General features: G+C 36.9%; 1 protein-coding gene across 2 annotated transcripts in view; it reads right to left on the bottom strand.

Moving 5' to 3' along the window:
* Nucleotides 1-410: 410 nt before the first annotated feature.
* The window catches only part of LOC110018108 (psbP domain-containing protein 3, chloroplastic-like), a 35,917-nt gene continuing 21,105 nt past the window's right edge, over nucleotides 411-15,222 (bottom strand). The window contains exons 2-3 of one of the 2 annotated variants that reach the window (XM_020715350.1): nucleotides 1,814-1,879; nucleotides 411-665 (exon numbers count right to left, since the gene is read on the bottom strand). In XM_020715350.1, the coding sequence (XP_020571009.1) occupies nucleotides 628-665; nucleotides 1,814-1,879 (104 nt within the window). In that variant the 3' untranslated portion in view covers nucleotides 411-627. The remainder of the gene's footprint in view (nucleotides 666-1,813; nucleotides 1,880-15,222) is intronic. The other variant, XM_020715349.1, reaches the window with a different exon arrangement.

Here is a 15,222-nt window from a genome sequence, read left to right as displayed (position 1 = left end):
TTCAATTTAAATGAAAATAGTAATATTGGAATTTTTATGATGTTCAAAATTTTTAGTATTATAAATATTAAAGTTTAAATACATAAAAACAGTATTATATATATGTAAATCTTCCTTTATTTTTTAATATTAAATCTTAAAAATCAATTTAACGTGTGTTATCCAGGCAATGTGCAATACACCATGGCCCATATATGATGCAAATAGTGCATGACATGGTGGTGTATGTGATGCACCCTGCAAATGACAGAGGGTGCATGGTTGTGTGCCATGGCGTGTGCCATTAACATGCATACTAGAAAAGTCACAAGCCGAGCAAAAACTAGTTGCAATAAAAACAAAGCTCATCAAGCTTGACCAAGTTTGGGAACTCATGCATTGAAGCAATTGAAATATGAACCCATCAACAACAATAACAACAACAACAAAGCCTTAATCCCACTACGTGGGGTCAGCTACATGAATACTTTTTCTCCATTGCGTCCACTTCAGTGTCACATTTTCAGTTACTTCTAGAAAATTAAGATCATTTTTTATACAATAAGCCCAAGTCTTCCTAGGTCTACCCATCATTGAACTTAAATTCTCAATGTAGAAACTTGTAACTATACTCCTTCACAAGTGATGTCAATAGCCAATCTGCATTGGCAAAGTTCTCTGCACAACTAAATAAAGCTTTCAAAATAGCATAGTAGCCGAAGGATAAAAAAAAGTCACTTTAGAGCAAATGAAAGTAAAATAATTTAAATATTCAAATTATAGATCAATAACCCATTTATTGAAGGTTTATGGAAAGCTGAATGCACAAAATTCAAAACTGGATATCTACAAAACCACACAACATAGAATTTTGAAACAAAAACACGCCAGAACTCAAACAATTCATTTAAAGTCAAATCACTTGAGGTTAAATCAATTTAAAAAAAAAAATTAAACCAATGAATTGAAAAGATTAAATCTTTCATTAAATAAGCCAATTTATTCTTTCAAGCATGACACTCAAAACGAAGGATCACACAAAAATAAAACATGAACAAAAAGCAAGTTTACATACTGTTAAAAGTTCATTTTTTTCTCTTGCAGCTAAAAAATGCTTACCGCGCTAGGGTGAATTGAAAGTTGTGGCAGGTTTTCAAGGTCGGCAACAAAAAATAAAATCGCTCCTCTCAACAAAGGTTGGAAAACAAGATAAAAAATAACATATTTGGCAATTAATCCATAGTGAATCGAATCATGAGGCAAAAACTTAGCACCACCAGTGAATTTACTTATTTGAGGAGACATTCATCAAGGTGAATAGAAAGAGCAATAGAAATTTCATTAAGTTGCCTAAGCAAGTTCATTTAGCTTCTCTAAAAAGCAGAAGTTCAAAAGTTTTAAGATCAAAGGCTGCTTGAAGTGCAAATATAATCTAGTTTAAAGATTGAAAAACCGCAGGTGATGCAAATAAAGCTTCCAAATTTGGTGTACTTTAGTAGATCCCCTAATCTGAACTTTATCTTCAAAATTAGCTCCTATCTTCCTCCCAAATTTACTGTAAATTTATAAAAATTTACAACAAATTTACAAAATAATATATTAATTATAATATATTAATTTTACAAGTTGGTGGTAAAATTAGCAAATCCATCGCAGTTATCGCAGTCTATAACGAGGTATAGATTAGAATAGATCAATGTAAAGCGCATAATTATTAATGACTACATCATCACATTATAAATTGAAGTTTTGACAAAATAATATATGGCACACAAGATTTTCTATACCAGTAGGCACAACTACTCCATATTTTATTTAACAGCTTAGGGCTTACCTTCAGGAACAAAAATTTGAAATTTATTGGTCTCATCCTCATAAGCACGAAAGCTCTCTTGCAAATCTACAAAATGGAAAAAAAGCCAACATATCAAACACATAAAAATTTAGTGAAGTAACAAACTAAAGGCTGGAAATAGAGTGATTGTTTGATTGCAAGTCTTAGCTAAATATTGTCTAAATCTTGCCAAATAGTTATTTAATTCACATAAATTTACATTTTTCTAGCCACATAAATCCTACGGCTTTCTTAATGGCTATTTGGCAAGCGGGACTTGGTAAATCCTATAAATCTGAATATACTAAATTCTATAAGGATTGAACCATGAAAAGTGTTTGGCATGATAGGCGAAAAATACAATTAAGTTAATGTAACTATTTGTTTTTTTCTTTTTTCAGGATTTTAAAAAATTAAATGATTATAATGTTTATTTACTTATACCAACTTTAATTAGACTAATTAACTCAAACTTAGTATAACTAAACACCTACCCCAATAACTAATAAATAATTTGCTAAGCTAATTAAATAATGTACACTCATAATACGTTAGCACAAATGTCAAAGAAATATTATGGCCCGTAAAACAAACATGGTCAAAGATAGCCCACCAGAAGTCAAAAGTCACATCAACGTGAGCCCATATAATCCAATGTCTAACCAGGCCCTCCCATATAATCCAATGTATAACCCCTTGAGAAATTTAAGGCCCCTTCACTCGACTCCTACAAGGATCAGTCTGATCTGATCGATCATATCTCGTCCTTTGAATCGTTGGTCTATTCGTTGAAGATTAATGGCGCCTTTTCTTTACCATGCTGAGGGAAACAACTCTCAGGTGATTCAACGGGTTACTCGCTGGGGTAACCACATCCTTTGGTAATTTCAAAAGGTTGTTTGTGGCTTAACTTGCTAGCACGCAGAAGACGCGGAGAAGTTCGCAAGCCCAATGACAGATCAAGTAGAGGCAACATAAGAGTCAGTGCGCATATATCATACGGTTCCAGAAGATGTTGCAAGTGTGAGACCTAGAGACCGAAGCGGTGCATGCTGCCTTCATTCAAGGGCTGAGAGGAGAGATATTCTAATATGTCCTCGGCTTGATGGAGCCGAAGAACCTTGCCGAATTGCTGGAGATAGCCAATAAACGCATTACTGTCGAAGAAAATGTCATCAACCTCTACCATAAACAAGAATCATCTGAGCTTCGTTCGCGGAAGAGAATACGGCGGAACAATAAATGGAGACCTAAAGAGGATCAGCGTCCACCTATCCATTCCGGGTGTGAGGACAATCGGTGACCAAAGAGAATAAAGGGATGAACTGAAACTGCCATTGTAGTGGTCAGCAGAGGTACACCAACCAACAACCGTCTGAGAACGAATACAAGGCACCAAGGACCACACCCTTGAGGGTGTCAATGGCAAAACTAGTAGAGGTCATCCAAAAGAAAGAATACTTCAAGAAAACACCCCCCATGAGGGTTGAAGCATTCCTCCAAGACCCTAAGAAGTATTGTGCATACCACCGCGACCATGGCCATGACAAGAAGGAATGTCGACACCTCTGGAATCTGGTCGAGTTAATCAGAGCAGAGAAACTCAAGGAGTTTGTGGCGCCCAGAACGACAACACAGAGACACGAGAAGGCTCTGGTTGAAGAGATCTCGTGTGAACCTGTAAGGGAAAATGCCATTCAAATTGTTGGATTTGTTCCAACTATCTAGGGAGGAGTTAGAGAACTCTCCAAACACGCCAGCCAAAAATAGCTTCGAACAGGCAACCTACACGCAGCTGCCATTATTCCCAAGCGCAACACTCATCCACCACTCATCTTCACCAATGCTAATCTACTCCCCAAGGTGATCCTCTGCGACGTGTCAAACTTTTGAGTAAATAGACTAAATGCATTTTTCCTTTGCTTTCATTCCAATAAATAATATTTTGTACAATCTATTTTAAATAACTTACTAATACATATTGCTAATCTATATATTCGGCTAAAAAGAAAGAGTATGTACAATTAAAGTAAGGAATTTAATGCAGCAATTTAAAGAAGGAAAGTCTTAACTTTGCCCAAATTCAAATTGACGTTGTCTGATCAAGAAGCATCAATTTGTCAACAAGGAACTGATGATGCTGCCGAGAAAGATTCTTAGTAAATATATCAACAGTTTGAAGATCAGAAGAGATATAAGGAAGAGAAATAACATCATTATCATAGGCTTCTCGAATAGAATGACACTCCACTTCAATGGACACTCCACTTCAATGTACTTCAATGTATTTCGTGCGCTCATGAAAGACAGAATTAGCTTTAATCTGGATAGCACTAGTATTATCTGCATAAAGAGAAATAGACTCAAGTTAAGAAAAACCAAGCTCAGCCAACAAACCCCAAAGCCAAATGATCTTAGAACAAGCAGAGAACATAACACGATATTCAAACTCGATAGATAACTTAGACACTCGATCTTGGTTCTTATTCTTCCAAGAAATTAAAAAGTTGCCGAGAAACATACACCAGTCAACCGACGTGTATCAGAAAAACCAACACAATCAATATTACTATAGGTTGTTAAGCGAATAGGAGGCTCTGCAGAAAAAAACAAGACACGATGAAAAATACATTTCAAATACCTAACAATACGTCAAACTGCAGCTAAATGAAGATGTGTAGGTGTCTTCATTAATTGAATTTCTTGTTGCACGGTAAATAAAATATCAGGACGTGTGTTGGTTAGATAATTGAGACTTCCAACAAGTTGTCCATACAAAGATGGATCAGATAGAAAGTCACATCATTCCGTTGATTTTTACCAAAGGAGTATTAACAAGACGACCCTCTTGGAGTCTAGCCAAAGCAATGAGTTACTTAGTGTAATTATGCTGGTGAAGAAAAATACCAGCGGGAGAAAAGTGAACCTCAAGATCTAAGAAATAAGTTAAAGACCCTAAATTCTTCATATGAAAAAAACCCTGAAGACGCTTCTGTAACTGAGACATCAATTGAGTATCAGATCCTGTGATGACAATATCATCAACATTGACTAATAACAACAATTCTCTTGTCAGTCTTGCAAAAAAATAATGAAGAATCATACTGACTTTGAATAAAATAAAAGTTGAGATGAGTATTGCGAAACTTTTCAAACCAAGTCCGTGGAGCCTGTTTCAAACCGTATATAGATCGTTTGAGCTTATAAACACTATGTGAGGGTGTAGAAAACAAGCCTGGAGGAGTCATATAGATATCTTTCTTGAGGTCCCCATGCAAAAATGCAATCTTAACATCCATCTGTCGTAAGGACCAGTTTTTAGATGCAGCAATAAATAGAACAAAACTGATAATTGTCATCTTAGCCACAGGTGCAAAGGTCTCTTCAAAATCAATCACATATTTATGTCGATTGCCAAGAGCTACGAATCTAGCCTTATATCTGTCAAGGGAGCCATTAGATTGGATCTTAAGAGAATAGACTCATTTACATCCATTGGGTTTAACACCTGCAGGATATGAAGCAATATCACAAGTGTGATTTTCTTGAAGCACCTGAAGTTCCTCTTGCATGGTTTTTATCCAACAAGTTTATTTAGTAGCCTGAGAATAAGATGTTGGAACTATAGTATTAGTTAAAATTACATAATAGTCATATCTTTTCGAAGGACAAATGAGCCGAGTTGATCGTCGAAGAATCATTGGAGCATTTTCAAGAGCAGGGTCGAGAAAAACTGGAGATAAAGGGGCCAGGTGTTGTGTGTAGACAAGACCAGGCTTGAATTATTTATCAAAAGAAGAATCATCAAAGTGAGGAAGTATGACAGTGTCAGATGTCGAAAGATGATGTTGAAAATAATATTCATGTTTAAAGAAAATCAGATCCTGAGAGATACGTCATCAATTATTAATCGAATCATAACACACAAAACAATTATGTTGTAACCCATAAAGACACATCAAACAGACTGGGTTGCAACTTCTGACGTTCATGGACAGGTAAACGAACAAAACAAATACATCCAAAAGTATGCAGCATATGATAGTTAGGATGTTTACCATAAATTTGATAGTAGGGAGAATCAACCTTCAATTGTTGAGATGGTAAATGATTAATCAGATAAACTGCAGTAGATAAAGTTCTTGTCAAAAACTTAGTTGGAACAGAAGATTCTAACAGCAATATGCGCACCATATTCAACAAATGACGTTGTGAGATAATACTCTTGTTATGAACAAATGCTTAAAACTCATGAGACATATATTCATCGCAATTGTCAGACCGTATAATTTTAATACAAGTGAAAAACTGAGTTTCAATATATATCACAAAGATTTGAAACACGGTAAATACTTCTGCTTTCAAATGCAAAAAATAGATCCATGTCAATCGACTATAATTGTCAATATATGTGGCAAAATATTTATACTGAGCATTTGAAATAATTGGTATAATTCACCAAACATCACTATGCATGATGTCAGGAAAAGTCAATGTCTTACTTTGCCCAATTTACAAGAACTGTCAGCTAATAAAATTTTATCTGTATAACCAAGAAAATCACTTTACAACAAATGATTCAAAATAACATTATTTCGATGAGCTAATTGTCTATGTCAGACAGCAGCCTTTTTTCAACAACTGAATAAGCTAATGACAAAGTTCGAGGAAGTAATTGAAATAATATGTCCACCTTAGGCCCCTTCGCTATCACCTTCCTCAACATCTGATCATACACAACACAACGATCACGAGAAAAATGTACATCACGGTTATTATCCACCGCTTGACCAACAGAAAGTATGTTCGTAGATAATTTAGGAGAAACCAAAACATGTCAGAGGGAGGGGCTAATATCACTAACTGTGTAATTGAAATATTATTTCCATCAGCAACCTGAATATGTTAAGTACCAGTATACGGGCGTTGATTATGTAATAAATCATATGTGTCAGTCATATGATTTGTGATGTCGGAATAAACAAATCAAGCAGAAGAAACATAAGTAATAGTCTTACATTTTTCTTGAAGACCAATAGCAGAAAAGACAGAATTATCTGTTGAATCATATCTGGTATGAGAATAGCTATGTCAAAGGGTCTTAAGTTGTTCACCATGAGCCTCAATAGATCCCAAAATCCAGGAAACAATCTGAACATCCTTGTCTCTCATTGATCGAGATCTTTCGGCTCTGTAGGTGCTGGAGAAGACCCCTCAATATGCCCCAAAAGCTCCTTCCCTTTTAAAAGCATCTTGAACTAAAATTCTAATGCCACATAATTGTTTCTCGTAAATCTGATAGCTAAGATTTCATTTATTTTCGCAGACAAAATTATAATAAAATTGTCAATCATAAGTTGATTATCCAGAAAGTTATTGATCAAAATTGATCAACCTAAAACAAAATAAAGCCAAGAACCGACAATTCCAAAAAAAGAAAACTACAAATTCAACAACAGGAGATTTGTTGGTCACCTACTGCTTATCTCAACAATTCGCCCGCCTGTTCCCGATTCTTGAAGGCAAAGTCGTTGAGTAGCAGTGGGGCGGGTGATGGAAAAGCCAATGGTGGGGGTTGCTCGCGAATGATCGAACTATTCGAGAGAGATCCTTGCAACTTAGATAATCGGAGGAAGATTCTTGCAGCTTAGACACTCGGAGATGGAAGAGATCTCACAAGTGCGACTCTCAGACCAAAGAACTTGTCGAAGCTGAAGCTGAAGCTGAAGTCAAAGCCAACGAATGAAAAGAATCCAGTCGACGCCTTCAAAACCTACTGTCGACACCAGTTGGAGAGAAAGCTCCGGCCAAGAAGAACCCAAAGCTGAAATTTAGAGCGAAAATAAAATACCCGCACGATAAAGCATAAGCCGAAGCTGAAGAAACAGCATGCCGACTATCCTTGAGTGTCAAAGTTGAAGCCAAACCCGTCCAAACCCGGAAATCCTCGAGTGTCGACGATCTAGGGAGGATCTTGACGCTGAAATGTAATCTAGGGCCTAGCTCTGATACCATGTCAAACTTTTGAGTAAATAGATCGAATGGCTTTTTTCCTTTGCTTTCATTCCAATAAATAATAATTTGTACAATTTATTTTAGGCAACAAAATAATATATATTCCTAATCTAAATATTCAGCTAAAAAAAAATGTACAATTAAACTAAGAAATTGAATATAACAATTTAAAGAAAGAAACTCTTAATTCTGCCCGATTTCAATTATTCTTGATTGATACGATGAACCCATCACCATCAACGCCATGATCAGCAACTACCGCATTGGTAGTATCTCAGTCGATATTGGCACTCCAGTGAACATCTTGTTCAAACTAATGTTCAACAAGATGAATCTTCTATTCAACTAGTTCACGACACCAGCCAAACCACTCTTTGGAATCTCGAGTGAAAGAACATAAGCCCCCAGAGTGATAGCGTTACTAATCATCTGAAGAGAGGGTGACATGCAATTCACAAACATGGAAGTTTCTAGTAGTGGACTCGCGACCAACTTACAATACAAGCCTCGACCGCCCACTTCTAAAGGACTACAAAGGCTGACCGACCGAATAGCAGATCTTAGTCGATTCATCTCCAAGTCGGGCGACAAATGTGCAACATTATTCAAAATCATGAGGAAGGCCAAACATTTCGAGTGGATCGTCGAGTGAGAAGAAGCGTTCAGAAGGTTCAAGGACTCCCTACCTTCACCTCCACTCCTCCAGAATCTGAGACCGAACGAGGAACTCTATTTATATCTCATGATTAGGACAGAGGTCGTCAACTCGGTGTTAGTTTGGGAACAACAGGGAAAACAATTCCTTCTCTACTACACTAGTCGAGTCCTGAAAAATGTTGAAATCATACAAACCATCATGGAAAAACTTACTTTTGCCCTCATCATCTCTGTCAATAGGCTCCGACCCTACTTCCAAATACATCCAATCTAGGTCGTCACCAATCACCCTCTCAAAACAGTCCTCACTTGCCTGGAACATTCGGATCGACTACTCAAATGGGTGGTGGGCTGAGCGAGTTCGACATCTCCTACGCCCCCTGAACGGTGATCAGAGCCCGCGGTGGAAAACTTCCTAGCAAACTTCGTCGGACCGTCTAAAAAGAATATAGGAATCGTCGCCGAAGACTATGTATGGACACCATCCACCGATAAAGCCTCCAACAAAATGGCCTCGGGGCTGGGTCTCGCTTCAAATAGCCCATTTTGTGAGCATCACTATCATTCAATCGCCATAGATTTCAACGTTACTAACAATCAAGCCAAGTACGAGGCGCTAATCGCCGACTTACGCCTTGCATACCACATGAGAGCTCACCACCTTCATGTGAAGACAGGCTCGCAGCTCATAGTCAAACAAATTGAGGCCCAAGATGAGATGATGTCAAAGTACCTTGAAAAGGTAAAAGCGAAGATCGAACGGTTTGCTAGCTTCCGAGTCAACCACATTGGGCGGGAGGGAAACTTAATAGCCAATCTCCAGTCCAATTGCTCCCAACAGGGAGGCGAAACATCCTAACGATTGGTCCGACCTACAATCAAAGAACTTGAAGCAATGGAGGTGTCCACCGAAAAACCGAAGAGCTGGATAAACCCATACATCCCTTACCTCGAAACTGGGGAGCTGATAGAGGAGGTCACTAACCCAAAGCGTTTCAAGATCAAGGCGGCACAATACCTGATGATGGAAGGAATGCTCTTCAGGAGATCCGCTGCCTCGCCATACATAAGGTGCCTAGGGGAGGTTGAAGCTAAGGACAACCTCCGCGAAATACATTCGAGCAAATGCAAGGTCCACTCGGGAGGAATGACTTTGGCCTACCGAGTGCAGCGCCAATGATATTTCTTGCCCACGCTTCTCAATGACATTGAAGAATGCGCAAAAAGAGGTGAACAATATCAAAAATATGGTCCGCTACAACATCAACCGACTCGACAATTACAACCCATAACAAGTCCCTGGTCTTTTGCCATTTTGGGGCTAGACATTCTCGGGCCTTTTCTACCCTCCACTGGACAGTGTAAATTTCTCCTAGTTGTTATTAACTACTTCTCAAATGGGTGGAAGCCAAAACGCTGGCCCGAATCACTGCAACCATAGTTTGGAATTATATCTGGACTGAACTTATCTGTCGATACGAGCTCCCCTTAATTCTCGTAGCAGATAATGGCACCCAGTTTTCTCTTAAAAGCTTTTGCGAGAGCCAAGAAGTAAATCAAGAATTTGCATATGTGCATTTTCCCCGCAACAACGACCAAGTCGAGGCACCCAACAAGATTATCCTGAATCTCCTAAGGAAGAAAGTCGAAAGAGCAATGGGGAAATGGGTGGATCTCTTGCCATCGATACTGTGGGTCATCCGAACAACACCTTCAACAGCGACGGGTCAAACTCCTCTCATGCTATCTCACAGCATGGAGGCAATGCTTCCAATAGAGTATAGTCACCGCAGCCAAAGGACAGTCACAACATCTGCCTTTGACGAAGAAAACTTAGCGGAGTTGCGAAAAGCCAACGACAAAGGAGCCAAACTCGCTCTCGACCTAGCCGAAGAGGTTCGCATCAATTCGACCCTTCACCAAGAAGAAATCAAAAGGTGAACCGTCCGATACTTAAATAAGCAAGTAAAGGAGAAGACACTCGTACCAGGAGACCTCGTTCTCCAAAAATCCGATCCAGCGACTCGAGAACAAGCAGTTGGCAAGCTTAACCAAACATGGATTGGGTCATTCATCATCTCCAAAAAGGTCTTCCCAAAGGCGTATCGACCCAAAACCTATAAGATTGACGACATACCCAGAACCTAGAGGGAGAACAACTTAAAAAGGTTTTTTCCTTGATAGAAAAACCTCTTTTATTAAGTTCAAATAGGCATAATAAGAAATTGAGTAATGCTTGAGAATTTTCTGTTCTTAAATTGCAAATCGTACATATAACTTAATTCACAAGAACTCGAAAATCCCCACATTCACTTTCAGCCCAAGAGACTAGAGAACTTAAAACCTACAGAATCCCCTCCGAGGCGAGCAACCTGAAGACTCCCCTCCAAAGCAAGCAGCCTAAAAACCTGCCTCTACCAAACTTCCACGAGAAAAAAGGAAAGAAAAAATGCTCAAGTACATCATCACAACAAAACAAATGATAGAGGAAAATGTGAGATGTTTGAAAGTTACAGATGTGAAAGGAAAAAGAACAAAAATTCATATTTCCATCAGTCTTCGTTACAAGTTTCCGTTAGTCTTGATTACAAGTTCTTCACTTCACAATAAGTAAAATAATAATAATAATAAGTTCTTCACATCACCATCAGAACTTTAGGGACAAGAAGTCGAAGAACAGCCTTCCTCGACCGATTCCCTTCGATCCATGACCGGTTTCTTAGTTGAAGGGGATGGAACCGACAGTAACTTGGTGAATTCATGTATGTCTGCATATTTCGGGTCGACCATCCCCCAATCGAACGAATTGATTGATGGTGAACTCGGATCCAAGCCTAGCATGAACTTCGACAAAGACTAACAAAGTAACCTTCACGGATAAGATGTCGTTCTCTTCCAGCATGTCGAGAGTCATTCTGAAGCTCATGCCCAAGTCTCTCCCTCTGCAAGACCAGCCTTAACATCGCCCGCCTGCCGTAAGGCCTTTGTCATGTGGCCCTTTACAAATTTCGCCTCTTTCCTCGCCCACGCACTTCTGTCACAGTGTCAAGGCATAGATTGGACAGATAGTGGGATGACGCCATCCCTAACAACTGGTACCTATCAACCAAATGGCACAACTCCAAGGGGTTGAGGCCACCAACCTATCCTTGAAACTCTCGAACCATAGGGTGTCTGCAAGCTCCGAGCATGAGAATCCACTCCCAAACAACGATGGAACCAATCTCGTTGCAGGTCAATGAGAGCGAACCGAGAATCCCCCGAGAAGAAAGCTTTTGGCCTCTCCTGCATTGGGATCCACTCATCACCACCACCGAGGAGAGAAGCAAAGAGCAAGCCCTTGCTATCCATGGGTTCCTTCCCTTCCCTTCACCAAAATCCATTGGTAACTAGGAAACTACCTTCTAGCTCGGTGTGAAGAGTAGTGTCGCCTCTGTTAGATCGGTGAATTAAGGTTCTTGACCTAACCCGCAATTACGTGTATTTTTAATCTCCAAAATTTTGCCAGAAAAATGTCTCAAATTATATCTAGCGGTTGGTGTGAACAAATGTAATGACTTATGAATTATATAACAAATTTTCATACTATGGGTGTTATGCAAGTATATGTACCGTTTCAATTAATATAGGATTTTCTTTAAAAACTTCAGTATTGATCCTACGAGGAAAGTGGTAACTCAAAAAATCAATTAACAGAATTTATATTTAAATTGTAAATTAAACAGATAAGAGGTCTAAAATGATATTTTTACTAAAAATTACTACTAAAGAGTTAAAAAAATATAAAAATATAAAAAGTAATAACTAAAAGTTTAATAAAACATAACAACGAGTTTGGATTATGGAAAACCTTTACCCTTACAAAAATATTATGTAATAACTTCTAGAGTTTCCTTTAAGCGCTCCAAACTTTTTCACACTCAAACACACTCACACTTACACTTAAACACAAAATATGAAAAACCCAATTCAATATTGCAGCCCAATTGAAATTGTGAGGCTCCAAAAGGTCTCTAAATTCGGCCAAATACTTCTCATCACATAGAAAACGGAAAATAACCAAGAGTTGCTACAAACACTCCTCCAAAATTCGGTGAAATTTAATGAATCTTATAGAAAGGTAATTACTGGCACTATAGCGCCAGTCTGAGGCGCTATAAAGCCCATCCCGCTCGTATGTCTCCATGACACCAAGGGGTGGGGCTATAGGGCCACACAAGAATCTTCAATTTTGCTCCATTTTGTCATTATTTTCACTAAATGTTCATTCTATATACCTGAAATCAAAAATATATAAAATATATTCCGTTAAAGTGCAATATCATCAAAAATGTACATAAAACGATTATAAAATATGCACTAAAAGCAGGTTAGTTTTAGGTGGATCAATTCCCTCAAACTTAAACGTTATTTGTTCTCAAGTAACTCATACTATATAAAATTTTATAACATGTGGTAGTAAATTTAACTTAAAGATTTCTATAATTTCTGCTTTATAAATCTATAGTGAAACTTTCAAAAAAAATTTTAACTGAGGCTAAAAACTAAAATATAAGAATATTTAACAGTCAAGTTTAAATGTTCTGATTCTCTATTTATTTCAAAAATAACTGCAATTTATCATATTTAAGATACTTAGAAGAATTATCAGAAAATGAATTTCATGAGAACTTTATTAGTAAAGTTGCTAAACTTCTAAGTCTAAGAAATGCAACCAAGTTTATTTCCTTAAGATAATTCAAGTAGAAAATTTTTTATTAGACATCTCCTTAAGCTTTTTCTTACATATTCTTTTTTTTCTTTTCTATTTATTTTTCTTTTAGGATCATTTTCAATCTCTTTTCTTTTTTTTCATATGTCATGTGAGAATTATTATATTTAAATAGTCTTTAATGATTTTGAACTTCACTATCCTCCTCTAAAAGTTAAAAACATCTCATTTTTCTTTACTCTAACAAATTTATATTAGCTTTGAAGATTTTTCATAAATTCTCAATTCTTTCTCTTTAAGTATAAATCTAAGACCCTTAATATTTTTAAAAATACAATTTTCTTTATTTTAAATAGCAAAAACATAACTCTAAACCCTTCATATCAAATATCTTAATTCTAGAATTAAGATTCATTATTAAATATTTTTACTTAAGTTTTCTACAACCTTCATAAAATCAAAAATATAATTTTTTAAAATTAACTCTACATACCACAGGTTATGTTAAAAATAATTTTGAAAAATATAATTCCCTAAGGACAAATAAAGTTTAGTTTAAGAAAAATATTCTGTCTTCCCCAAACTTAATTTTTTTAAACTAATTTAAAGCAGGAAAGTTCATGAAGAAAAAGAAAAACTTTAAAATTTAAAGCAGAGAAATTAGTACAGGTATAAGTAGAAAAGACCAGTACTGAGTAGTGTTAAACATATGATTAACATGCATAACAATAAAAATATAAAATAGACACTACTCTAACATTTAAACTGAAGCAAAAGATAAACAGTAGAACTAACAGTTTAACATAAACAATTAAGGGTCTGTTTGGCGCAGCTGCAGCTGCGCTGCCCCAGAAAGTTGCTGTGAAGAAGCTGGCTATCTGTTTGATGTAGTTATTTAAAAAAAGACTGTAACAAAGAAATTTTTGTAACTCCATAAGCAAAATTTAATATGTAATGAATTAGTGAAACTCCAAATTGTTACTGAAAACTTTCTAATCAAATTTTAGATAAAAGACTAGAAGCAACTAAATTGTTCATATGCATACACATACATATATATCCAACGTTAGTTAGTATTGCAATAATCCATTCAAGGGAATAATGTTGTTCAATAATGGGTTTCAGAAGGCACATATTTGGTAATAGTTCATAAAAATACTAAATAGCCATATGATATTAATAAATATGGAGTAGATCAAAATATAAAAATAAATAAATCATTACTCTACCCATTCAAACTTAACCTTCATGTTCTTGATGTATTTGCTAGTTCATCATACTCTATTTTTTTGTCACACCTTTAACCTAAAAAATACTTAGACCATATAATTAAAATAACTTGCAAATATTCTTCCTGCTTCTCAAAGTAATTCCTTCTTCACCTCTTGCTCCTTAAAGGAAAGATCAACTACTTCTCCACTATTGGTTGTCCTAATTTTTTTTAAGAAAAAACTTCCTCCTCTACTTTTCTTATTGTGATTAAAAACAATTTCAGCTACATTGTTCACTAAATAAAAAAGAGTGAAGAAAAAAAAGTTTCATAGGCATCAATATGATTCCTCTCACATGCTTTTCTTCATTTTTTCTAACTTTTGAAACCTTCTCCCTTACGTGAAAGCAGAGGATCAATCATCTTTTTAGAACAAAACATTTCGGTGAGAAATGAAACAATGTCAGTACTTTCTCAACTTATCCGGCGCCTGCAACTTCTTGCAATGGATTTGCATTGGAAGCAGTTGAAGAATACCGGTCGGGGAAGAGGAACGTGGTCGGAGAAGAGGAATGCGATCGAGGTTGAAGAAACTAGAGTGTTGCGCCTGCGATCTTGCCATGCGATGAAACTGATCAGCAAAGAGGAGGAAAAGGGAGAGATCGGGTTAGGAAGGGGGGCGAAAAGTTTTTGGGTTAGGGCAATGGGGTAAAATGCAGCTTTGGAAAAATGGGAAGCGGGTTACTATATGCGTTCGGCGTTCGATCGAAATCGCGGGACGCCGCTCTCCCACCACCGCGCCAATCTACCGGAAAT

Source organism: Phalaenopsis equestris, unplaced genomic scaffold (genome assembly GCF_001263595.1).
Source record: "Phalaenopsis equestris unplaced genomic scaffold, ASM126359v1 Scaffold000002, whole genome shotgun sequence".
Lineage (NCBI taxonomy): Eukaryota > Viridiplantae > Streptophyta > Magnoliopsida > Asparagales > Orchidaceae > Phalaenopsis > Phalaenopsis equestris.
Note: the sequence above shows the minus strand (reverse complement) of the source record. Positions and strands in the feature narration are given on the sequence as shown.